The sequence below is a fragment of the Pogona vitticeps genome, chromosome 2, assembly GCF_051106095.1.
Source record: "Pogona vitticeps strain Pit_001003342236 chromosome 2, PviZW2.1, whole genome shotgun sequence".
Lineage (NCBI taxonomy): Eukaryota > Metazoa > Chordata > Lepidosauria > Squamata > Agamidae > Pogona > Pogona vitticeps.
In genome coordinates this window covers 42,790,136-42,817,755 of record NC_135784.1, presented here as the reverse complement: position 1 = coordinate 42,817,755, position 27,620 = coordinate 42,790,136, and the positions used below count along the sequence as shown (strand labels likewise).

General features: G+C 39.3%; 1 protein-coding gene across 2 annotated transcripts; it reads right to left on the bottom strand.

The window, feature by feature from the left end:
- Positions 1–1,075: 1,075 nt before the first annotated feature.
- Positions 1,076–27,602, bottom strand: KBTBD8 (kelch repeat and BTB domain containing 8). Of its 2 annotated transcripts, XM_072989407.2 has the most exons (4): positions 27,438–27,602; positions 20,403–20,613; positions 16,711–17,825; positions 1,076–5,647 (listed from the first exon to the last, which is right to left on the bottom strand). In XM_072989407.2, the coding sequence occupies exons 1-4, from the start codon at positions 27,451–27,453 to the stop codon at positions 5,184–5,186; spliced, it is 1,806 nt and encodes a 601-aa protein (XP_072845508.1). In that variant the 5' UTR covers positions 27,454–27,602; the 3' UTR covers positions 1,076–5,183. The 2 variants fall into 2 exon arrangements, with proteins under 2 accessions (XP_072845508.1, XP_020668274.1); XM_020812615.3 differs by lacking the exon at positions 27,438–27,602 and having other exon boundaries at positions 20,403–21,203.
- Positions 27,603–27,620: the final 18 nt, after the last annotated feature.

Here is a 27,620-nt window from a genome sequence, read left to right as displayed (position 1 = left end):
TTAAAATACTTTGAAGTGTGGACCTGATTCTTCATCTTCCTGAAGTAATGGTGATTTAGTGATCACCTGGTGGCAGCAGTGTGAAAGAGGGGATTGTTTGCCTTTGTGTGCTCTGAGTCTTGACGGTCAAGCAAGGGGCATGAGGGTGAACGCCACAGCAATTAAACCTTGCCCTTGAGAAGACAAAATGATACCTTGGTGCTGTGATAGATGTAGATAATTTGCTTACTTGGGAAAGTTAAAATTTAAACCAAAGTACATTGATGAGCAGGTCCTATCTACACATGCGAGTGAATACTGGAGATCTGTCTTTAATGTGTTGTACAAGCATTGACTTGGCTGACTCAGAAAGAAGTCCACAGAGAAGCCTAAAAGATGTAATTTGACAGTAAATCCCTTATGCCATGAGTGGCAAAGACATCTTTTTGTAAATAGTATAAATACCCACTGGTTGTGGGAGCATATACCACCTTCAACCAGAATCGGAATGCATACAACCAAGCTTGACATTCCACCAATTGAAGGCCAACCTCCAAACACAAGGCAGCTGAAGAGATGCATCTTGGCATGGCAAATAGGAATCACAGCGAGTTTGACAGGACACTTGCAACTGAGGGACTGAAACCATTTATCCAGATTGCAATACCATACAGGAGCTGAGCAAGAACTTTGTGTTTATCTGTAGAGCAACAGGGATGAACTGCCTACCCTGGACATAGTGATATTGTCTAAGAACTTTGCTTGTATTATTAGCCACCTGCACGGCTGCTTGTTTATGGTGAGACCAGGAGAGGGTACGTGAGAAGACAATTCCCAAGTATTTAAATGTTTTAACTTGCTCTATATGCTGGCCCTCAATAATCCATTCTTTGACTTTTCTATGCCTAGAGAAAACCATTATTTTGGTTTTCTCGAAGTTAATTGTTAATAGGTTGTTCCTGCAGTAACTCATAAATGCACATATTCATTTAAGACCAACTTCCGATAGTGATACGATAACAGAGCACAGCTGTCCATAATATGTGTACAAATTTAACACAGGCAAAGAAGACAATAAAAACACTAGACCAACCTGTATTTGAACAACAGATTTATTATAAGAAAAATCAGCATGACATTAAGTAAAAATGCAAAATTGTGCAATTATGGCAAAATGTTTAAAAATCCACACATTTGCCCTTGGAGGACTACAGTACTTCTTACTGACATACCTGAGCACTGAACATCTGATGCCATTCCTTAACAGATTTTGGAACACAGGGAGCTCTGATATTATGCAAAGCACATGCACTCTAGACAGAACACTGCTGGATGTGGCAGTCAGGAAGCAGCCTATGAGGCACTGCTGTTGCAGAGCCTTGTTTCACTTCCAGAGTGTGCACACAAGGCTGTGGATAACATGCAACAGCAGCACTTGATGGAATCCCTTCAAGCAACAAGTTCTAGCATAAAAACCAGGAGTAGTTTTCCAATCCCATTTCCAAAATTAAAAAGGATTAAAGTTGGAAGAGTGAAGCCTCCAGAAGCTAAGTAAAAGCAGCAAGAAAAAAAAGAAGATGGGCAGAAGAAAAAAAGTAGCCCTGTGCAGGTTAGTACAATTCACAACTATGGTACCTTCGGTGGTTTCACTATGCACATGGCTGTTCAGAATCAGATTTTTCAAAAGCAAGTTTACACTAGCAAATTCTCACTGGGTAATTTAGAAGCATGTAAACAACTAAAGTTCCTTGGCTATTTTCTCTGCTTAAATAATTATTCATGCATAAGACTCAATGTATTCCACCTCCATGGCAAAAATTCAAGAATTATCTTTCAGGGACACTACAGTCAAACCCTGCAATCCCACCCCACTCCCCACCCCAGTGTGAATGGTTAGACAAAGTTCTTTGTATTTAGTGCAGATAAAAATGAAAAATAAAAACAAACAAACTTGCTGTAGAATTAACCACAGCTTACTGTACTTCTATACATCACATGAAAGGGTAACTTGCTAATTTAAGCTAGTTTCTTAAATTTCAAGTCAGATTGACATCTCTACTAAATAAATACAGAAGATTGTCAAAAAGCAGCAATAACTCTTGAAAAAGATTTTCAACTGAACTTGTCTGAAAGATACATGACACCTCATTTAGCAAAAACAAACAAACCCTTATACAACATTTAAGGAAGGGTGCTTTAGAAAGTTTGCAGCTAAGAAGATTACAACACTGCATATATAGCCAACTAAGTAGAAAGACAAGTTAAAATACATGGGAGCAGCAACTCCAGGAAACCATAACTTATTTTAAAATTCAGCCCCAGTCTTTCATTCACAGAAGCCCTAACACTCACTCCCAAAGTAGCAGACTCTCATTCTTCCAGCACACCAGATTATGCATTAGAACCTATTTGATGACTGCAGTCCTAGGGGTAATCCTCCAGTAACAGGGGAGCATTTTCTAGAAGATGAGTTATATCTGAGAATGATATATGAGAATGAGGTTTTATTATTCTTGTAGCTTCACAGTTGTGTTCAATATATTGTGCAAGATTTAAAACAAAGAAAGTTCAACTGGGATTATATTAACACAAGACATTACTAGGGAATATAGGCCAACATTTGCTAAACCAACACTGTTTTAAACGTAATTTATTTAATTATAGGTTGTCTGATGTGTTATGAAGTCCAAAGATTTGACCATTCTTGAATACAGCTCATGATTTATAGCAAAACCATAAGATGGTTTTGCTATAAAATGAAAGCAGGGCACATTTTGTTTTTGAGGAACTGTGCTCCCTTCTTATTCCCTGGCGAAGAACTACCAGTTAATACACGCAGCATTAATCTTTTAGATCAGTGGTTCCCAACCTTGGGTAACCCAGGTGTTCTTGGACTAAGATTCCCAGAAGCCTTCATCACCAGCTGTGCTGGCCAGAGCTTCTGGATGTTGCAGTTCAAGAACATCTGGGTTACCCAAGGTAGGGAACTACTGTTTTAGATCCGCCTACACATAGATATGGAAAACAAAAAAACCTTACTAAGACACTTCAAACATAAGCTTTGAGATATTGTTACAAAGTACTGGACTCTTTTTTTTTCCAAAAGGAACTTGTCTATGTTTCCTAAAACTGACTATCCTTGGGTCACAAAAAAAGAAAAGGAATAAAAGCTCAGTAGTGCAAACATTCACATTACTCCAAAAACAAATACAACTGAAATGTCCAGGTAAAATTTAGGAGAATTCAGCTATCCTGGTAACATCCAGAACTGTTTTTATTGTAAGTTAACTGGGGCAGATATTGCTCTATAAGAACATATGCATGAAACAGTTCTCAAAATGACTGCAGAAGAGAACACAAAGTGATGGATCAGCATGTCATATTTTTATAAAATAGTCACTATTATTACCTAAATATACCTGTAACTGCTAGTCCAAAGCAAGCAGAATGGCTCAAATTAGCAGTCAAAACTAGAGTAAACCCAGTGAGTGAGTGGGGATTCACTCAGTCAACTCCTCCATGGGTTTTACTGATTCAGTGGGCCTACTCTAGTTGTGACTTAATACTGGATTTCAGCCAGTAAATCAAAGGGATTAATATCTTCACCTAGCATTCAGCATTTTACTCAACTGAGCTACTCTAGCTGGGAAAGAAGATTTTGGCCTATTCTCCCAACAGCCAGTTGCATCACACTGCAATCCCACAGATGTTTATGTGGAAAATGGACAAAATTCTGCTGTTTAGTTATACCTGGAGAAGGTAAACAGCATACTTTGCAGAGGCTTTCACTGGCAATTAACAACTCTCAATTTGAATTTCTAGCCATGTGCCAAATTGGCAGCTGGGAACATGTTCAAAAACCCAGTGCAAGTTATACCATTTGTCTTGTATGGGCACAAACACAACAGGATTTTGGCCAGCAAGCCATTCTGTGTTCAGCAAAGCTATTCCCTGGTAAATGGGCATGAGATTATAGCACAATATAGACTTTTGGGGGCTGACAGGAAATTACTCAAATGATATGATCAGATTTACTGGACAACAAACAAAAAATATATTGAGCGCTTAACTTTCTAAAAGATGGAAACCGCTCCAAACAACCATTAAGATAAATTAACCTATCCTTATTCTACGTAATAAACTAGCGCCACAAGATCAAATGAAACGGGTTTGCACATAAAGCAGCAAGATATATCCTTACCTCTTCAGACATTAATACTAAATGACTAACTTAAATTAGCAGTCCCATTTGACCCATTTCAGACTTGCAAGTATTAAAAATGAACTAGCACCATTGGGTTTAAGCCCTTAATGGAGTGACCAACATATTTAACTGCTTTGGGAGCTCTACATTTAATTGGCAGAAAATGACTCTTATAACACCACTGGAAAGTTAAGACCAAGTTACAAACACTAAACTCACAGAGGAAAAGCAAAGCACCCACCTGAAGGAGACCTTATTTCCCTCCCACCCCCCAAATGGCATGTTTTATGTTCTGCTGCAAATATTCATCTCTTCAGAAATGACTACAATGTAAAAACAAAAAATATTTCAGTATCATTATACACATGGAAGAAATATAAGGAGTTAATAGTTGTGTATTTCGTCTCACTGAATCTAAAACAGCAAACTAGTGATATTGCCTCAGATTTTACCCGTATTTTAAATAAGAAGTCACTTCAAACTTGCTCTCTTCACCTTTACCATTTGTGTTAGATTTGCTCTCACTGCAGTGCATTGTCACCCCATTCATCTGCTCCTGCTGTTAGTCAAACTGTCACTCTAGAACAGTAGCTTAGCTCCCCAGGTGTTCTTGGACTGTAACTCCAAGAAATCCTGACCAACACTGCTAGTGGTGAAGGCTGCTGGGAGTTTTAGTCCCAGAACATCTGGGGACCCAAGGTTGGGAGCCACTGCTCTAGAACAACATGATGAAATAACTCAAGTGGTGAAAACGCTGATAATTGCACTTTGTAACCCCCTCCTTACTCTGCAGGAAAACATCCTTAAGAAAGTAAACCATCAATTCCCTTCTCCCCACTGCAACCTTTAAAGAGTACCCATTCCCATGTAAAAAAAGCCATCCATTTCAGCTCACATTAAATACTGACAGATGTTTTTTTTTTTAAAAAAAACAGATTTTTATGTTAGCATTAAATACCAAAGTCACTAAGGCCTTTTACCAATGAAAGGGGGGGGGGAGTCAAATAACTTTCTGAAGACACTGTGGATACAATTTAGCAACAGCACATTCAAAATGACGTCCAAGATCCCAGAGCTTATCTGGGGTCTCATACACCTTCTGCCACTGGTCAGTATCTTCATCATACTGATAAAGAGAATTCTTCCTGCTGGTTCTGAAGACATGTTCTTCAACAGTGACTTGAGTAGCTCGGACAAACAAATGAAGTTTATTTTTGAGGATAACAAGTTTAATGTATGGATTAATGGACTGGTCACATGGGAAATCTCTCTTTTGAGTCCACTTGTTCAATTCAATGTCATAGGCCTCTACGGTAAACATACGTTGATGGTTCCCACAGGTTCCAGCAATGTAGTAGATGGAATTGTTATAGACAGCTGCCAAACCCTGGATCCTAGGCACAGTCATGGGAGTTAGGAAACCCCAGTAATCTTTTCGAGGATCATAGCAGAGGAAAAATTCTCCTGCAGATAAAAAGGAAAAGAAAGCAAAGTGTAAAAAAGTATGTAAGAAATAGATCTGCTAAATATTTTCCTAAAGGACAACACTAGGCAAACTCCAAAATAAATTTAGCCTTCTGAGTTTCCTAATCTTATCAAGTCTTTTACTACAGAGTGAAAAGTGGAATTGTTGCAAGTTATTCTGCCTATGTATGGGAGTAGTTACAACACATTGGATCAAATTTTATAAGATGTAATTAGAATAAGCTCAATAAATTATTAGAATTTACAAAGAAGCTGACTCACCAAATCCCCAGAGTGATTCAATGGGCTCACTATAGTTATAATTTAGTATGCTATGCAACAGGATTTCAGCCATAAATCTTATCAGGAGCCATTTTATACAAATAAACAGTAAGAAGCTATCAGCAGTTAGTACTATAATGACAAAATCAGTTTTCTACATAAAGTGTATTTCTACTTGATGACAGCAGAAAATACTGCTTTCAGAAACTACAGTACATAAAAATCACTTGCATTAGAATTCATTAAAAATCCACACCTATTCAATGATTATTTCATAGTCCCAGTTTTCTTGTCCAGCTATGATAATTTTTCCACTACACGTTTTCCAGCATAACCCATGACAAATCTGGGATGCTAACAGTAAAACTTATAACAACATTCTAAAATTGAAATTTGGATGTGGACTGGTAAGGATTGTTTGATTGATTGACTGATTTTATACCACCCAACTTAGTGAAAACTCACTACTCTGGGTAGTGAACATAAAGATAATTAAACCCACAACACTATGACACCCAATAACAACATAAAGTGACAAAATAATATAAAAGAGAAAATAACAAGTTACAACAAATTAAAACAAAGCCAAATGGCAACAGAAACTAAGCACCAAAAGAAAAAGTAATATATTTCTATCTCAGAGGAAAGATGTGTTGAAAGTCCTCTTTATAAAGTTCTGCTTTGTTAAGAATTCTGTATGTAAGGATGAACGAAGGCCTGGTGTATGTCCAGTTGTAGGGAATTCCACAGCAATATGGCTACCACCAAGAAGGCCCAATTCGGGGTTGATCTTCTCACCTGTCTTGGTATGGCCACTCTAAGTAGTCAGTCCCATGAGGAGTGGGTGACATAAGTAGTAGTTCTTTGGAAAGACAGTTTGACAAATATGGAGGTCCCAAACCATTTAGGGCTTTATACATCAACACTAATATCTTGATATTGGCAAGGAAACTAACAGGCATCCAGTGCAAATGGGCCAAGATTATGAAGATGTGATCAAATCTATTTGCCCCAGTGATCAGCCTGACCACTACATTCTGGAACTGATGAAGTTTCCATATCATCTTCAAGGATAGCCCCATGTAGAAAGCACTGCAGTAGTCAATTCTTGGTATTACTGATGTGTGGACCAATGCTGTCAAGCACTTCCTGTCCAGGTAGGGGTGCAGCTGGGTGATCTACCAAAGTTGGAAGAAGGCAGATCTAGCCACAGGAGATATTTGGTGTTCAAATGAGAGTACCAAGTCAAAAAGCATCCCCAAATTACAGACTTGATCTTTCAGGGGAAGTGTAAACTGACCATTTAAGACCAGGCAAGATGCCCTAGCTAGTCACAGATCCTGTGTTTCAAGGGGTTGTAGTTTAGTGGTACAAAAACATGGATGTGAGATATATCTGTGAAGATTCTCAGTCATCCAGGTGAGATTATCTGGAAACTGAGTCATGACAACTGGACTTCTTTCTTGTTAAGTTGAAACATTTTACTACTCATCTACTTGGATGAGTAGCGAAACATTTCAATCTGATAAGAAAGACGCCCAGTTGCAATGACTCCTCTTCCAGATGGATGCGAGATACAGATCCTCAAAGAGCCACATAATCCTTTCATGGGATAGTTCCCAAACCACCATCAGTTCACAGATACCATCTGTGCCCAAAGATGAACCATAAAATTGATGGATCTCTGATTTGAACTCCCATCTGTGGCTATAAACCAAACTATGGGAATGGCATAAAATTTTGGCTTAAAGACATCCACTCTACTGGATCCTTAGGGATTTCACATGACTTCCACATGAAATATCAGTTAAATCATAGATACGAACCACATTTCACAAGAAACATCCATTGATTAATGCAAAGGACTATCAAAATCTAAAAAGATTAATTGGAGGCACAGATCATCATGGATCCATGACTTCTGGATCATAGATCCAAAACTATTGTCCACATCATAAATTACTTCTGTACCCACAGACAGACCAAAATTTATGGGAGGGGTTTGGGTACCTTGGTGGGCCTGGCCATAGATCATTTAGAATACTTTGGGTTCTATATGAGTTTTGTCATGGATCACAGTTGGATCCCTCAAACAAATCCCTAGAGATCTCTGTGATTTTTACAGGAATTCAACCAAAAACCTTAATTACAGCACAAAATAAATCAGGTTTTTACATGATTTCCACCCCAAACCACTATAGAAATCGTAGATGTCAATGGACAGTACCAGAAAAGAATCTCTCACTCTGGGTACCAGGATCAAAAGGGTGATGTTTCATCATCAGAGGGTGATGATTAATGGGTCCTTCTCTAACTGGGAGGAGGTAACAAATGAGTACCAAGGCTCAGTCCTGGGCCCGGTGCTCTTCAACATTTTTATTAATGACTTAGACGAGGGAGTGCAGGGAATGCTTGTCAAATTTGCAGATGATACAAAATTGGATGGAATAGCAATACCCTAGAAGACAGAAACAAAATTCAAAATGACCTTGATAGGATGGAGTACTGCGCTGAAAACAACAGAATGAAATGCAACGATAAGTGCAAAGTACTGCACCTTGGAAAAAGAAATAAATTGCACAGTGACAAGATGGGGGGATACCTGGCTCAGCAAAACTACAAGCGAGAAGGTTCTTGGAATTGTCGTAGATCACAAGCTAAATATGAGCCAACAGTGTGATATGGCTACAAAAAAGGCAAATGCTATTTTAAGACGTATTAACAGAACTATAGTTTCCAAATCCCGCAAGGTGCTAGTCCCCCTCTATTCAGCACTGGTTAGTCCTCACCTTGAGTATTGTGTCCAATTCTGGACACTACACTTCGAAAAGGATGGTAGCAAATTGGAACAAGTTCAGAGGAGGGAGACAAGGATGATCAGGGGGCTGGAAACCAAGCCTTATGAGGAAAGGCTGAGAGAATTGGGCATGTTTAGCCTTGAGAGAAGACTGAGGTGATATGATAGCACTTTTCAAATATCTGAAAGGCTGTCATACAGAGGAAGGGCATGATCTGTTCTCAATCATCCCAAAGTGCAGGACATGCAACAATGGTCTCAAGTTAAAGGAAGCAAAATTTCGGCTGAATATCAGGAAAAACTTCCTAACTGTTAGAGCAGTACAACAGTGGAACTAGTTACCTTGGAAGTTGGTGAGTGCTCCAACACTGGAGGCATTCAAGAAAAATTTAAATAATCACCTGGCAGATATGCTTCAATTACATACCTGAGTTGACTTGATGGCCTTGTAGGCCCCTTCCAACTTCACTTTTCTATGAAAAACCACAAATTTAAAGCATGGAACCTCATAGATCCATGCAGTTTTTTAAAAGGATCTGCATGAAACTTCCAGAAAATCATGTATCTCACTTTCATGCATTGAATGAGCTGTACAGTATACAGATAATCCATGCAACAATGAAAAACGTGCACCCAAGTTCCAGATCTTTATGGACCCATAAGATTCTTACATGGCATTAGCACTCAACCTATTTCAAATTACAGATCCTAAGGGGAAAAAGAGAAAATGGAAAGGGGGAAGAGGGAATATATGGAATGTGGAAATCCCCATATTTGGACATCAGAATGGATCTTGGAAGTTTGTATTCACTAGGTCAGGTCAGAGGGGTTATAAAAGACAAAACATTTCCTTGTCATGTAGTCTAAACAGCCTAACAGAGAAAAACTGTTTCTGTTGTAGTTGCTTTCTGTAGTTGTTTTATGCATTCCTGCGCATACTCAGTTGTTACTTTGGAACTTTCCACTTGGAAAAAGAGCAACCTGTTTTATTATTCAGTGAGACTATTTAAATTTATACCCTGCCCATCTAGTGGACGAACCACTACTCTGGATGGTTTCCAAGAAAATTATATAAACGTACAAACAGAATTAAGATAATAAACATTTTTTAAAAAAACAATAAAATCTCCATCTAGCAAATATTCCAAGATTCAGGATGGCGAACCATAGGTCGATGTGCATATATATCGTGTGTGTCAGTGCTTCTCCAAAGGCAATGTTGTTTATTACTAAGATTCACTCTGTGTTGTTTTGTGACCTCCAGCCACAGAACTAAGGAAAGTCTTCCCATCAATTTGGTGACAAAGGTGGGATGAAATAGCTGGGACTCTCTCTAGTGGTTTGACAGCGGTTGTAAAGAACAGCTTCTATACACAAAAAGTAAAATAAATTTCTTCCACTTGAGTTGTTCCTTTCCTCCTGACTGCTGGGATCAGTAAGAATCACTTTTCCTTTTATAAATTTGTGCTTACAAGGGGAAAACACAGAGTGATCTTCTGGGAAATTTGGTACTGGCTTTTAGGACCAACCTCTCCTGTGGATAGGAAGGATACTTACAGTAACAATGGGACAAAACAATTCTAAGTTTCCCTAGAGAAAACATCTGGATCAGTTGGTCAAACAATATAGTAGTAATGGCAAGTTCTGTCTCATAGATTTTTTTTCTTAAAATATTAATTTCTTTCTGTGAGAAAAACTGGAATAATCACACATTTGGGGAACCTAATTTTCAGTGGACACAACTGGGTCTTTTGATATGAATAAAATAAAGGAATTTTTAGTTAAACAACCTCTTAAGAAAATGCAACAATTCTGCTTGAAGCCTTTTCAGCCAAGAACTCCCTCCTGTTGCAGTTTTGTAATTTTCTGTTCCTTCTCCTCCTACTGCTCTGCAGCCCTTACCACTTCGATTTCTGAAAATGGGTACGGTATATGTTTCCAGGTCATTTTGGAGGCCAACCTTAACCTGTGCAAGTTCCATGGTCTGTCTCATAAATTACTGCCATAAAGACTATTCTACAATTAGGAACAACTTTGCTGTATTGCTGAAGAGCTCTCTTGCCTTCTGAGATAAAACAGTCCTTCATGGAGTAATATGGACTGATTACTTAGTAAATAATTAAACTTTTCCAACACATGTAATTTGATCTAAAGTGCAAACTGTCATGAATGAATTAAAAACTAAACTTTTCACTCAGCATATTCATGAGCTTGAGAAAAAAGGGGTGCTTCAGATCCATGTTTTTGTGTCACTGCAAAGCCATGCACTGAATGATTCATTGTTTTTCTGGTGCAGTGTGCAAGTAAAGATGGAACATATGATTGGATGGCTTTTGCAGAGGATTCCACATAAAATAAATCAATGGATCCATATTTTGACACCACTGGAAAGCTATATACCGGAAGTCCATAATATGTGTGATCTGTGTGTGCATAAGGAGCTCATGACTTGACAGTGGTTTGGGTCCCAAAGAAAAATCTTGCATCATTGAAAGCCATGTGCTGAGGGATCTGTAATTTATCTGGTGCAGTGTGTGGATGGAGATGGGACCTCTGACTTGATGTGGTTCTGTCATATAAAATCATAATCATGAGCATCCATTTTTTATTTTATGGATTTGCTGTTAACTTTCCTTTGTGCCAAGAGGAGAAGGAGTGAGTTTTGGGCTGCCAGGACATGGAGATCCCCACAGTATGCCTATTAAAAACAATCTCTGTCCTGCAGACACTGCCTGAGAGAGTGCCTTGCACTGCTCCTAGTATATTAGTTTTAGTTTCTCTCAAGAGGAGGAGTGAGTTTTCGGCAGGTAAATTCTAAATAGTTTGAATAAATTTTATTATTTCATTTTAAATTACTTTTTAAGTAATTTTAACAAATAATCAGAATGTCATAAAATTATTAACTTAGTGGGAAGAAGAAGGCTTAAATGTTAATCTTGCAGTCTGCTCCTATGATCTTATTAACTATAATAAGGTGCCCTCTTCTTCATAAACAACCCTCTATTGCTTGTTTATCAATTTAGGCTATTTGCCCCAGCATGCTTATACTGCTCTCTGCTGTTCAGGCTATCTATCTCAACCTGCTTGTGTAGGTTCCTGTTGTCTGTTAATTTAGGCTACTTCTCCGAAGTCAATTAAATTAGCTTATATTGTATACTGAATTAGGCTTTAGTTAAATCTGCTGTTATTCACTAGTTCCTATATATTAATGTAGACTACTTCCTTGTGTTTGGATCCAACTCTGTTAAATACTTGTCCTTTTTGATACATAGAGAAAGAATAATTGGAGCAATCCATTTCTAAGGGCTCCACTTTATACTGAAAAGAGCGATAGTCCCCCATAGGCAACTTATAACACCTGGAGAGACTTAGTGAAGAAACTCATTATCACAGAAACTTAGAAGTTCATCATGGCATCTTATTAGCACATTTCATCTAATTAGTAACCACATGTATTTGTGGATTTTAATTTTGCATAATCTCTGCAAATAAAGCTAATTTTGCATAATCTCTGCCACTAAAGCTAAAATGAACATAGTAAGAATTACTGCCAGTGTTGCCCAAAACAGGAAGTCATCTACAGCAACATATCACAGTGCATATCACTGTGCAATTAGAGCATATTCAGACATTGCAAAACTTAATTAGGCATGAAAATAGTTCTAATCTAGAGGTTCCACATATATTAAGAATTCTCACATTATATTTCTATGATCTTCAGACATGCAACTCCTGGAACAGTATTGGTGTTGTTAAAGTAAGACATACTGGCATAATGTTGATGCCCTTTCATGTAAGACCAGCTAGTTGAATACCTGACTTAGGTGTCTGGCTGTGGAGGTGAGAGACTGGGAGTTCAGTTCCCCACTGGCCTACACAGTCCCAGGACTGGGGTAGAAGAAGGGAATGGTAAATAATTTCTGAGTCCTGTATATGTAGAAACCACTGAAAAGCGTCATCATAAGTCAGAATACTGTAGACTTGACAGCATTTAGTTCTTACACATCACACTTTTTAAAGACACTTATATGCATTTACATCAAACACTGATTTTTTTTTCTGTTCTATGTCAACTTTGTATCATCAATATATACCACATAATTCAAAATACTTCAAGCCCTTGTCCACAGGAAATTTAACTGAGGTTCATAAATCACCACTTTCATTTGCCTCATGAATACAGACTGTTCTCATACTAAAAACAGTTTTTCATCATATCTCCACCACAGCTGTCTAATCATTCCATAAATCTAGAGTCACAATTGTTTTCAATCCGTATACAGTACATGGATTACCCAACCTATATGTTCTCATCAGGAGCCTTTCAACTTGTGGGTAAAGTGGCCTCTTCAGGGTTCTTCCTTTCATTGGGATAGATGTCACAAAGAAGGCATACCTTGCTACAGAATAAATCCTTATCAATTGGGCCTCAGCAAAATTCATTAGATATTTGTGAAATTATTTTGAGAGCCAAAACAGTTGTGACATCATAACATTGGTCATGGCTACAATTATTGCCAGAAGGAGGTCCAGCTCAGACACAGAAGACATCATGTTGGGAACAACACCATGGTCCCAGTCAGAATCAGGAATCATCTCTGTACCTGTGTGTGTGTGATTATTTCCCCCCAAAGATGGCACTCTTAAGTGCAGATGACTTTGAGTCTTGGGGTTCTTAAACTGTGGTCTACAGTTCTATTCGGTGTTCCATGAAAACACCGTGGGCAGTCAAGAATATCTGGACTTCACCCTGGGAAAGCGGTCCTGACATTACACTCAACCTCATGCAAATCTTCGTGACATTTTCTCACAAAAATAGGCAGAAGCCAGACTCAAAAAACAGGAGTTCTCTTGTCTATTACTTAAAATATTTTGTAGCTAAATTCTAGCAATTGCTACAGGTTCTATCTTGATTAATTCCTCATTGGATATTTAGAGGTGATGAAAGAATAGTATAGCCACTAAAACCAAGCACAACACACACATGACCCCCTATTATGAAAAGTTCCATTCCTGTAAATAAGCAAGTTTTATCACAGTTAAAATAGTTTTAACATATTTATCCTCCCTTGGCCCATCTGGGGAGATAGGTATACATGACAAATGTAAATGTACTTTTCTTCATTTAAAACTAACTGTAACCCAGGAAAGCTGTATATTTTGCCCACATGTTTTGGAATGTAAAACAATTTTAAAGAAAACATGTTTGCATGGGCAAACTAACCAGTTGATGAGCTAAAAATGATCTCTGAATTTCTTTTAAAGGCTGTTCCAACACCTCTGACAGTTATTCTGTGATACGAAACATGTTATACCATACTAATTTTGGAACACAGAGGCCAAAATCCTGTTCATGCATCTACCTACCGTGTTTCCCCCAAAATAAGACAGGGTCTTATATTAATTTTTGCTCCAAAAAACGCAGTAGCGCTTATTTACAGGGGATGCTTTATTTTTTTCATGTGCAACAATCTACATTTATTCAAATACAGTCCCGTCCTCTTCTTTTGGTTGCTGCACAATGGTGGAGTGCAGGGTTTCACTTAACTGGGGCTTATTTTGGGGGTAGGGCTTATATTACGAGCATCCTGAAAAATCACACTAGGGTTTATTTTAAGGTTAGGTCTTATTTTCGGGGAAACAGGATATTTTACTGCTATGTCTTAGATGCACGGTTCTGTTTTGCATGTGTTAGGGATTTTCGGAAGCTTGTGCAACAAGGCATTAAATACCTCCTTGCACAAGCATACTCCCCTTTAAAACAAAGAGGGCTATCTCTGGCTTGCATGATGGCAAACAAGATCATGAGATGGTTGTTGTGGGTTTTTCGGGCTGTTTGGCTGTGTTCTGGAGGTTTTTCTTCCTAATTTTTGCCAGTCTCTGTGGTCGGCATCTTCAGAGGACAGGAGCTAGAACTCTGTGTTCTGGTGTAGTGTGTGGAACTGTTGAGTATTTATAGCTGTGGGATCAGGGTTTTGTCCTTTTCAGGAGATGGGGTGTTTCCTGTGATCAGGGTGATTTTTGTTAAGGGTGTATTGTTGTGATAAGGGGGGAGATGATCTGTCACTGTGATTGATGGGACAACAGCTACAAATACTCAACAAACCCACACACCACACCAGAACACAAGAGTTCTAGCTCCTGTCCTCTGAAGATGCCAGCCACAGAGACTGGTGAAACATTAGGAAGAAAACCTCCAGAACACGGCCAAACAGCCTGAGAAATCCACAACCATCTGATCCCAGCCATGAAAGCCTTCGAGAACACAAGATCAAGAGAGTACCATGAGCACAGCCTTACGCTAATCTTTCCACAATGAAGATGATACTGGCAATGGACATTGGCACTCTTCACACATTGAATTTTCAGAAATAAAAAATTTCCGATCACCCTTCCTCCTTAGAGTTCTAAGGTCCTCACTGAATCCTTTTGTCATGGGGAAGCCATTGAAGATTACCATACACTAGGATGACTTTACTGGCAATGGCTATGCTCGGAAATTAAAAACTCACCTCCACAAATCCTGTAGCCTGTTGGCTTTCCCACAACAAGGGGAATTCCACGAGACTTGGGACCTTGGGGGAGAGGAATTGAATGCTTTTATTTCCAAAAAATCACTATGCTTCCTTTCAGGGTTTGTGAAGCTAGGATAGAAGATGTCAAATTCCTATTCACAAAAATAAGCAGGAGTCAGTAATGCTGTTGGAACGGAAAGAAAGGATATATTCTTGTCTTGCACTTGCCTTTCAGATATATGAACCTACATAACTAGCACTTTTTCAGCTTTGCTTAGTACTACTGTCTAAGCAGTAGTACTAAGTAATACAACTGGTATTACAGCAAATTAACTGAAAAATAATAAAACTCTTTTGCACCATTAAGGGCAGCAATAAGCAACAGAAATTTAGGAACATAGTCCCAACATCTGATCGAGGAAATACCACAGAACTGACATAAGAAGTTAAGAACCAGGCCATTATCCTCTTCATTGTGGACTAGTGTAAGATCTTGCTCATGTAGCAGAAATGTAGCAAGCCTGAGAGCAACTTCTAAATTCTCAAGTGGGTTTATGCTTGTGCAAAAAAGTACTGAATGCTTCCCTGCATAAGCTTCAGAAAAGCCCCAACATATTCAAGAGAACACTGTGCATGTAGTACAAGGAAACAGGATGGTGCCCCTAATTAATTTAGCTTAAGAGCTGCAACCATAAACATTTCTACATTAAGAACAAACCAGAAATAATTTCAAACAGACATACAGGTTGAGATATATTAAAACAAGTTCATCAAATTGCCACTCATTTTGTGTATGCTCAGGGAAGCTTAATCCAATGCTATTGCACATAATTAGCAACAATATGAATAAATTTATTTTTTCAAAGATAAAGGTTTCAAGGTTACCACCTCCAATCTCATCAATTTCCTACCAACTCACACCGATTGTTGCAATCTAAGCAACTTGTTTCTCATTATTATTCACTGTATTTGTACTCACAGACCTCAAACGTGTTTTAATACTAAAGTAAAACCAAGGACAAATGTTGCTCTACAAGTATAGGTATAATGTTGCTCTACAAGTATAGGTATAATGTGGAGAATACTGCTCAGCCATATGGAACAGGAAATATGCCTGTTCCATAGTCAATGGACTATGGAACAGGCATATTTCCTGGCATCACAAGAATGTCATGGTACAGAAAACAGTTCAAATCAGTCTATCTGAATTCTACAACTGGGTGCATTTTCCCTTTATTAAGCAATAAGCAATTCTGTTTTGAAACACAGAATACCATAATAGCTACCTAAAGCATTATCATTAAAAATAGGCAACTTACTATGAAGTGATTTAATTTTGCTTTACCTACATATAGGAGTGAAATAAACTCATTGCTCAAGATACATCTTTCACTGAAATGACCAAGAGTAACTGCTCTCTCCACCTAGTACTCCAGCTACAGATGGTCACCAAAATATGAACATCTTACCCTGTAAAACATAGATATTTTCTTTATATTCCACAGCATTATGAAACTCCATTGCTACAGGCATTGGACAGACAGCTGTCCAACAGTTCTCTCGGCTATCGTAACACTCCACAGACTTCAGTGAGTTGCGCCCATCTCCTTCATAAACCCTACCACCTATTGCATACAGTTTTCCACAGCAGTGAACCAGTTTGCAACCTATCCTGGCACGAAGCAGTGGAGTCTTAGCAATCCATCTATTGCCTGAATGATCATACATCCAGAAGTCACTTTCTGCTCTGTGATCAATGGAGACCTCACTGCTGCTTGGTCTGTACCCTCCAGCAATATATATGTCATTATCTGGTGAGACAAGAATTCCCACTTCTCTCAAATCATTGGGTGGTTTGCATAGTTTGAAGACTCTCCCTGTGACAGAATCTAAACAAGGCACTGTTTGCTTCTTTCCTGAGTGTTTATGGGCAGCATCAAAGCAAATTATCATTTCTGAAGCAGTCATTCCAAGACGCTGGGTATAGCCATTGGCACTACTTTGTCCTTTCGGTACACAGTTTTGGGCTATAGCCTGTGCAAACATTGGAGGAATTTGCTCTATAAATGCTTCATCCAACAGTGGCATGCGGATGCATTTGGCAAAAATTTCCGGCAAGTGGACTTCTCTTTTCTTGGGTTCATGTTCATACCATCTTATAATGCTTTCATAAACGTGCTCTTCCTTATCAACATTTAGGTCATTGCTGTCTAGTATGCTTATGAGTTGGTCTTTCTTCAGTTGGAGAAACTCTTGCTCTTTGGTGACACTCAAGAATTTTTTACGAATGTAATCTTGTGATGTGACTTTCAATTCCTGATGCTCATAGTGATCAGCAAAGATAAACACTCCAATTGAATTCTGGGGGTCCAAATAATTGATCATGTATTTAGCACACTGGTCCTGGATAAAAGGGATCTGGAAGATACTAGCTGCAGTGAACAAAGCTTGGACATTGGCCTCTGTCAATGTTACTCTGGAGGTATATGCATAGTTCAGTACTAACTGCATGGACTCTGCTTCAACACCTACAATCCGAACTTCCTTTTGGGTACTCTCAGTAAGGCCACTAGTGAACATTGATCTGCCAAAAGAAAACAGATACACAGTTATTTACAAAGAACCACTTTTAGCATCAATAAGTGCTGAATTTGTTAAACTATCCTCTATTGAACTTTTATGACATAATCGTAACAGTTGCTATCCCAGACAATTTGCATATACAGTGGTGCCTCACACAACGATATTAATTGGTTCCAAAAAAATCAACGTTGTGTGAAACATCGTTCTGTGAAACACCATTTCCCATAGGAATGCACTGAAAACCGGTTAATCTGTTCCAATTGGAACAGATTGCCATCCTTGAGCGAAAATCCCCATAGGAAACATCGTTGAGTGAAACAATGTTTCCTCCATTCAAATGTATTGAAGCCGACTCAATGCATTTGAATGGCATTCCGATGTCTCTTTTCCCTCATTTAAAAGTGCCTTAAACTGTTTGAAACCTGTTTTAAACGCTTGGCATCGATAGTCCAGCTTGTGAAACGTATGCAAACTTAATTTGGTGTTGTTCTGAGTCGTCGTTAATTTTTGGTGATTTTTTGTTTTCTCCATTGAAAGCCATTAGACAGACCATTCAATGGCTTTCAATGGAGAAAACAAAAAATCCTTGTACCTGCCCTGCGCTATGCTCGATGATATTTAAATCGGAAAGGGCTCTTTGATCTCCGTTTCCCTGCTTTTGATGCTCTTTCCGATGTGCCTTTTCGCTCCTGTAAAAGTGCCTTAAACTGTTTGAAAAGTGTTATAAATGCTTGCTATTGTTAGCCCACCTCCTGAACCCTTTGCAAACTTAATTTGGTGTTGTTCTGAGTCTTCGCTAATTTTTGGTGATTTTTTGTTTTCTCTCTCATTGAAATGTATTGGACGGACAGTTCAATAGAGTTCAATGAGGGAAAAACAAAAAATCACCAAAAATTAACGACGACTCAGAACAACACCAAATTAAGCTTGCATAGGTTTCAGGAGGTGGGCTAACGATTGCAAGCATTTAAAACAGGTTTCAAACAGTTTAAGGCACTTTTAAATGAGGGAAAAGAGACATCATTGTGTGAAAATCCCCCATAGGAAACATCGTTGTGTGAGACGGCAAATTTATCAGAAAAGCCATCGTTGTGTGAATTCATCGTTGTGTGAGGCACCCATTGTGCGAGGCACCACTGTATACATCTTGTTGTTCAGGGAAGGGGGGAAAGATTGCAATATGTATCAACCAAAGTGTCTTTTGCAATTTTGGAGAAAACCTGTGTGCTGCCTACACAACATCAATCCATGCTGTATAGTTTGTGGCACTTCAGAAAGAAGCTCAGCGTTCAGTTGTATCACACACCTTAACAAAGCTACACTGTATAAGTATGAAACTTGAGTAGGAAAAAAAAAACATCCATGATCAGAAAAACTTTTTTATATAGTAAGCACACATGGAAAATGACTTGATATGAAAAAAGTTTCTCCACTTTGAATTATATAACTGAAAATGCAATTCTAGAAACTTACTCTATGGGAGTAAGTTTCATTGAACACTATAGGATATACTAATGAGCTGACATTTACAGGAATGGAGCAAACAAGGAGCCACTGATGTGTACTTCATAACAAGCTGTATGAGCTTTGACAGAATGTGGTGCATAAAGGAAAGCTCTTTTATGGTTTATCTTCCATTGAATATACCTCGGTAGGTAGGTAGGTAGGTAGGTAGGTAGGTAGGTAGGTAGGTAGGTAGGTAGGTAGGTAGGTAGGTAGGTAGGTAGGTAGGTAGGTAGGTAGGAAGGAAGGAAGGAAGGAAGGAAGGAAGGAAGGAAGGAAGGAAGGAAGGAAGGAAGGAAGGAAGGGGGACTGAACTGTGTCTCCACTGATATTCTGTACTATGGAGTGATTGGTTTGATTGGTATTCTACCTTTCTCCCAAACACTAAGACCCAAAATAGAATATAGTACAATTTTAAAAAACACATGCAATAGAAGTGAGTTATACGTATAAGAATTAAATAAATTATCCTATTATAGCAAAATGTACTTTGAAACCATTTAAACAGATCTCTATAGGAAATAATAACAAAAAACTAACAATATAAAACTGCAGCACATTTGAACCATTATTCTGTATAGGAAACAATCTTGTATGAGGAGCTAGCAACCACAATACACCTTTGCACAGATTGCCAAAAGTTAGCTCATTTCAAAAACATTCATTTCAGCCTGGCTTGCTCAACAGAAATGGAGAGGAAAGTATGAAGAAAAATAGACTTCTTCCCATCTATTTTTGTCAGGAATCAAAAAGAGCTGAGATAACAAAAGACTTCTTAAAATTCTATCAAAACTGAACTAGTAAAGATAAAGGTGGAACACAATGGACTCTCCCAGGCACAAAGAGGCACCACAGCAAATCCTAAGTAGTAACAAGGATGCAGCAAGAGAACCAAGTACCTCACACTGGGATCAATTAAAGAAACTTATAACAATAATTGTGTTTGCCTGATCTGGAACAAGTCAAAATATCAAACCAATTTAAAAGAATTATGTGCAACAACAGAATTACAAAAATGCACTCCTCTCAAAATATCAGTCCAGCAAAGTAGTAGTCATGTAACTGAGCCCAGTACCTGAAGTAAGGGCTGATTGCAGCAAGAACGTTCCGATGACAGGAAAAGGTTTTCCCATGATCCACTTCTACCACAATATCTGTCAGCTGTCCTTCATCATACATCATTTTGAGCTGCTGGAGAATGCTGCAGGCATGGAAAGGATCCATCCCACCACTGGCTGTACTTGAAGCAGGCGTTCCATTCAATGTTTGTGAAAACTTGCTCTGTTCTGATGAGACAGTGAGATAAGTCAACTTAGCATGCACCTAAAACAAATGACTGACAGTGTTACTGGCTCATGGCACGCAAACCATATTTCACAAGTCATGAACACTGGAATCTAGTTGAGGAGGACCAAAACATATTAATATTCCATCCCAGTTTTCCACAGACTGTACCACATTCTAAGTCCTAAAGAGGGGATCACTATAATGAGTAGAATCCTATTCACATCTTTGGAATGTAAAATCTCTGCAAAGGATCCACTCCTTGTGATTTTCAGCTCACACTGTCATGAGCTGGAGACTGTCCTTCTCAAAGTAATGGGAACTTTCATTGATATAACTGGGATATGAATACACACTTAAGCAAATGGCATGAAAAAGGAACTGCATGCACGCACCCTGTTTTAAACATACTGTACAGCTAAAGAAACAGGATCCCAACCTACATATTCTTCCACCCTTTCAACTTATACACCTCTCAGAATTACAAATATTGCAATAGAATCAGAGCAATACTTGGGAATCATGAATACACTCCGAAGAGTGTATTTTTAGAATTCAGAAAACAAAAACAATTATGAATAGCTATACAGTACTACAAATAATACAGTGGTGCCTCACTTAACGAGTGCCTCACTGAGCGATGAAATCGCTTAACGAGGCACTCTGGGCCATCGCTGGAGCATTCGCTCAGTGATGGCCCCTATGGCGATTTTTCGCTGTGCGATGATCGCCAAGCGATTCGCTTAGCGATTTTCGCACAACAAAGCGGGGGAGAACAGCTGATCGGCGGTTCCAAAATGGCCGCCGGAAGGTCCGCGCCGCATTTTCGCGCCCTGCCCTCGCTTACTGAGGGCGCGAAAATGGCGGTGCTATGGAGAAACATCGCTTAACGGTGAGTTTTCAAGCCATAGGAACGCATTGAACTTCGTTGGCTTTTTTAATTCCGTTTAGCGATGTTTCGCTATAGCGAAGGTTAATCCGGAACGGATTAACCTCGCTATGCGAGGCACCACTGTAATCCCCTTTCTGTTGATAACCAATAATTAAAAACCCTGTTCTTTCCTGTGTTCATTTTTACGTCTTGTGACTTCAGTTACTTCCAACAATTCACATACTGGTATATTTGCATATCAAAAGCCACAAGTTACATTAACTGTGGTTTGTTGCTTAAATATAAATTGCATAGCATGTGATCAACAAATCATGATTTGTCCTTCCCATTTCTATCTTGCTTCTAGTTTGTTTCTCTCTCAATTCTTGTGTCAGTCTCTATTTCAAAGAAGGAAGATGGGTAATAAGCCAGCAACAAGTCTTGTTGTAAGTTCAGAAATCATGACAATCCATAGTTTACAAGCTAGTTATTTAAACCAACAACAAACCATGGGTTCAGACTACAGTCTGCAAGTGGTTAAGACGAGTTACAGTGGTGCCTCGCATGACGACGACCCCGCTAAAAGACAAATCCGCAATCACAAAATGATGTTTCCCATGGGGGATTTTTGTTTGATGATGATTAGGTCCGTGCTTTGCGAACCATTTGTTCGCAAAACGACGATTTTTCCAGCTGATCATCAGGTTCCTAAAATGACTGTCCTGTGTTTTCTGGACCCATGCTTCGCAGGGCAGCCATTTTAACACGTGATTGGTGCTTGGAAAATGGCTTCCCTATGGGCGATCTTCGCTGGACGACGAGGTAATTTCCCCATTGGATTAAATGGGTTTCAATGCATTCCAATGGGGAATTGTTTTTCGCATGACGATTTCACTTAACAGCTATTTCAGGGAAACAGATTATCGTCGTCATGCGGGGCACCACTGTATTAATGACTAACTTAAGCAAGGCAGGTTCACAAATTACAAGTCAAATATCAACAAAGTACACTACAGCTTGTTGTGATATGCAGTCATTTTATCAAAAGTGGTATTTTAGAGCTATGTCAGTTGTTTGTCTATGATATTTTAATTGCTCTTCGAAGGTCATTCCCAAATGCATGTTGTTGAGGTAGACGTTGGATCTAAAAATACTGAAAACTGCTACTACAATCTAGCCTAACAAAATGAATTATTCACATTATTATTCCGTATTACTTTTACACATTACTGTCAGCTAAAACTACAGCAAGCAACACATCAAGCTCAGATCATATCTTTCTCTTACAGCTCATTCCTTGACCTAAAGTGAACCTTGTACTAAATATCTCAAATCTAAAACATATTTATGAGGACCACCATAATGCTATAAATTTTCACAGTGTCTTAACTTCACTGAACTGGAGATCTATAAAATCCATTCCAATGTAATCACTTACTGTTGACAATGCAAAAGTTACTGATGGGTTTTCATTTACTTTTGATTCGAACTATTCTTATTCTGTAAGTGTATAACTTAAAGACTTGATGCCTCACTGACAAAACCTTAGCAGATCAAATGCTACATTCATATCACTGCTAGAATAATTTCATCTCTCATACAATTCCCTTTGTTGAAAAAAGATGGGACATAAAATGAAAGTTGTGGCCAATTATCTCATAAACTTTTTTTCTTCCACCTTTTTACCCACCAAAACAAAAGTTGGAATAAAAATATTCTAATGAATGTAATTTATTTTGCACTAACCCATGTCAAAATGAAGAACTTGTATACCCTGCTTATTAGTATATTGGTCCCATAGGGGTATTATAATTATTTATGGGTTCAGGAAATAAAATTGGTGTCCATTAAAAGGGACTTGGTGGCGCTGCAGGTTAAACCACAGAAGCATCTGTGCTGCAGGGTCGGAAGACCAGCAGTCGTAAGATCAAATCCACACAATGGAGTGAGCTCCCATTGCTTGTCCCAGCTCCTGCCAACCTAGCAGTTCAAAAGCATGTAAATGCGAGTATATAAATAGGTACCACCTTGGTGGGAAGGTAACGGCATTCCGTCTCTAGTTGCACTGGCCATGTGACAACGGATACTGTCTATGGACAAATGCTGGCTCTACGGCTTGGAGACGGGGATGAGCACTGCGCCCTAGAGTTGGACATGACTGGACTAAATGTCAAGGGGAACCTTAACACCAACTCCCTAAAACTCCACTGTGGTTGACCACAATGTTAACATTACTAACAGCCCCCAATACATCAGAACTCTTGCTAAGCTAGAAACACTCAATTCTTTTTTTTTTAAACCTGGTGCAATGGAGTTTTTAAAACTACTAATTTTTTATGGAAGTAACAGTAAGATGAGAAGTTCGCTATTATTTGGCCTCTAAACTTTTTTTACACACTGTTACCTTCACCCCCCCCCCCACTCATGGGCTTCCCACAAGCAACTAACTGATCAAAGTTTGAAACAGCACACGTACATATTCTTGGTCTGATCTTTCTGAGCTCCTCAGCCCTTCAATATTCGATCAAGAATATCTGGTATGGCATTTTGAAGAACTGTGCTTCCCACATCTTGCCAAACTAAAGGTTCTCGTTGAAGCCTCCTCCAAGCTAAACACCATCACAACTGCTCATTTGCTTTCCATACCCTGCCTGTAAACATTTGGAAATTGAAAGTGATGTATCTTCTAAACACCTTGAGCACTACAGCACTAGTTTAAGAAGACTGGGATGAGATGCAGGCAGGGGAAAGAACCAGAGACAGGAAGAGCAGCCACTAAAGAATCAAGATGCTTCCCCTATTAAACATATCATACATACCCTGGACCCAAATATAATTCAATATTTTGGACAAAGCACAACACAGCTGCTTCAAGCAACATTTTTGAACCCTCAGAAAACATAATCATTCCCCGCCACACCATCGGGTTTTTATTTTCATCTTCTTCTTAACAAAGATTAGTGATGCAGTTTGGAAACATCATTTAGGCTTTTAAAAAAACCAAAACACTTATTTTATATTAACCATAAAGTCAAAGCTTTTTCAGTGTGTTAGTCAAAGTCTCAAACCTACCATCCATGTATCCAAATCCCTAAAAATACCAACTAATTGAGGAACAATTTTTTTATTGGGCAAGAAACTGGCTACTGATTTATCACTGGTCACAATACCTTCAGTAGAACACAATCTATGAAACAAGCCCAGCATACCTTCATATGGGCTGCTAGATATTTTGTAAATGTTCACAGCAAAGTGCTAAATTTTGTAACCAATTGCTAAACACAATGCAGACTAAAAAGGCACACCATGAAATGTGTATCTCATTATTTGTGGCAGAATCTAAAAGCATATGACATAATTTCATTGAGTCCAATTGTTTTTAAAACAATGCCACAATTATTAATGAGACAGAATTAAACCTAAAAAAAATCCAAGCTTGCTTGTTAGTAAAATGATAGCTGAGCAACACTGCAAGTACAAACCTATATGAAGCAAGCAAATAAGCAGGGACTTCAAGAGAGGAAAGGTGAAGTGTTTTCAATGTACACAGCACAACATGGATCCCATGATGACTCTGGAAGTCCTTACCAAGTAGTTTTGTCCACACCCAGCACAATAAATTACTGATCCTATCATGACAACCTACGCTACTAAAATAAACAAAAATTCAAAAATGTTTTCTATGCCTGGAAATTAGAGATGGGAGGTATTCATATTTGTATACAAATATGAATATCACACAGATGGTGTAAACAAAGGTCCAGCCCCATGGGGCCGGACAGTCCACTCACCGATCTGCCACAGACGTGGATGGCAAAATTCTACCAATGGCTCCGCAGTGCACAATCCGCTCTCCACTCCTGGCAGGTGGTGGGAAGGCAAGGTTGAAGAGTGGCAAGCAGATCGCGCGCTGCAGAGCCATTGGTAGAATTACGCCATCCACATCGGCAGCAGATTGGTGACTGGACCACACAGCCCCATGGGGCTGGACCCTCAATAACACCACCTGTGCGGGGATATTCACATTTGTATATGAATACCCCCATCTCTACTGGAAATCCACCAAAAACTAAGGAGTCACCAATACAGTATTTTCTCTGCAAACCACACTAATCACTGGAGATCCTCTAGGTTCCTTGGAAATGATGTTTGAGTTCAATGCCAACCTCCTCTCTGTGTATAAACTCATATAGAGAATTGGTATTGGTTATGCTTACTATAGAAAATCTGACAAGTGCATTGGTGCATACTTAACAGTAATGGAAATTAGCAAATTTCACAGTAGACAAGACCTGTTAACTAACATGCAACATTTGCATGGTCAGTAACAAATATTTTAAGGGGGGAAATTATGGAGTGTATACCAGGGACCATGTTCAACGACATTTGGGGGTCCCTTCAATTCTGTAGGTCTTTGATTCTATTAATAAAGATTCTGTGATTAGACATTGCATATAATCATGCCATTGATAAAGTGCCAGACAATTCAATACACTTAATACAGAATTCCCCATTTGAGTATCCATCAGATTTTATGAACCACAATTCCCTCCAGTCCTGGTCACTGGCCATGCTGGATGCCGCATGTAGTCTAAAACAGTGGTTCTCAAACTGGGATCCCCAGACGTTCTTGGAAAGCAACTCCCAGAAATCCTATCCAGCACAGCAAGTGGTGAAGGCTCCTGGGAATTGTAGTCCAAGAACATCTGGAGACTCGTTTGAGAACCACTGGTATAAAACACCTAACGCCTACTAGGTTGATTCAAACCGATTTGGGCATCCACTAATTATCACCCCAAACCTCCTTATACTCTTAACTCTGCAGGTAATGCATTTTAAAGAACTCCAACTCAGCAGACAAAAACATGCAACTATGTATTTCAGGTGTACAATCTCCTATTCAAACTCCCATTCTTACAACTGCAACTACTGGGAAGGATGCAAGGGCTGTACCTAAATCCCAGCTCTCTTCTTGAGTACATGAATGCTTACCTACACCCCAAGGCCCCAACTTTCATCAAAGTGTCTTCTAAAGATACTGCAGCCGTAAAGCATACCCATAAAATCAGTAGGAAGGGAGACAAAGAGTACTTCTCCCTCCTTTTCAGCTTCTTTAAGTCCTAGTCCTACACATGTATCCAGACACAATTCCAATTCATTTGTAGATACAGAAGAGGTAGCCGTGTCAATCTGTGCAAACACTGTAGGTATAAACAAAATAAAAGTAAAAAAGCAAAGACTAAAATGTAGTGGCACCTTAATATAAAGGTTAGTGTTTAAGGTGCCATTACGTTTTTGCATTTTTTAAAATCATTTTTTAATATTGAGTTTGACTTTTATTTTGTTTTTACCTATAACCAGTCCCTTTGATGAACAACAGAAACAGTAAGATACCTCACTGAACTCCAGGAACGAGGGACCACACAAACCTACAGGATTGCTTTACAATACAATGGCTCTTATTTCCCAATATTTTGAGGTACAGCATTACTCCTAAATAGAGACATTGATTAATACCCTTAAGACGGGGCTGATCTGGGTGACAGCTCTGCATACTACTTGACCAGAACAGTCACCACAGGAGGGAAAAAAAATAAAAGAAAAAGATATAGTCTGAATTTAACCACCTCTATAACCCTTTGGCATGTGTGGTGGAAAAGTACTTTTAAACACCTATGGAAAACATAAAACGTAAAGCGCAACGCCCCCCTCAACCCCACCAGCTTCTACTCCACCCAGACAGACCCCTCCCCTTTGCCATTATCATTACATTACCTCAGCTTCCCCCCCCCCCCCACCGGTCTTCCACGGACCACCTCCCCCCATCCCTCAGTCAGGCTCCGAAAGTCCCTCACAGAGCCTTCCCGCCGCCCCCCCACGCCGCGCGACACCCTCTCCTTTCCCAGCCCCGCCCCCTTCCAACGGCCCTTAGGCCCCGGACCGATAGGCGCCCACCTCCCACGGCAGCCATATTGCGGGCGGACGAAGAGGCAGGCGGGCCCGTGAGAAAGAGAGAGAGAGAGACAGACAGAGAGATAGAGAGACTGTCACCACCGGGGGGGTGGGCCGCCACAGGTCTCTCTCCCCCCGTCTTCCTGCCCGCCGTCTCCGTCGACCGCGGATAACGCCGCCGCCGCC

Coding starts and splice junctions, on each gene's coding strand:
- KBTBD8 (XM_072989407.2), bottom strand. Junction 17,826..20,402: donor GCAATCAGCCCTTACTTCAG/GTACTGGGCTCA, acceptor TTCTTTTGGCAG/ATCAATGTTCACTAGTGGCC. Junction 5,648..16,710: donor AAATATCTATGTTTTACAGG/GTAAGATGTTCA, acceptor TTTTATCTGCAG/GAGAATTTTTCCTCTGCTAT.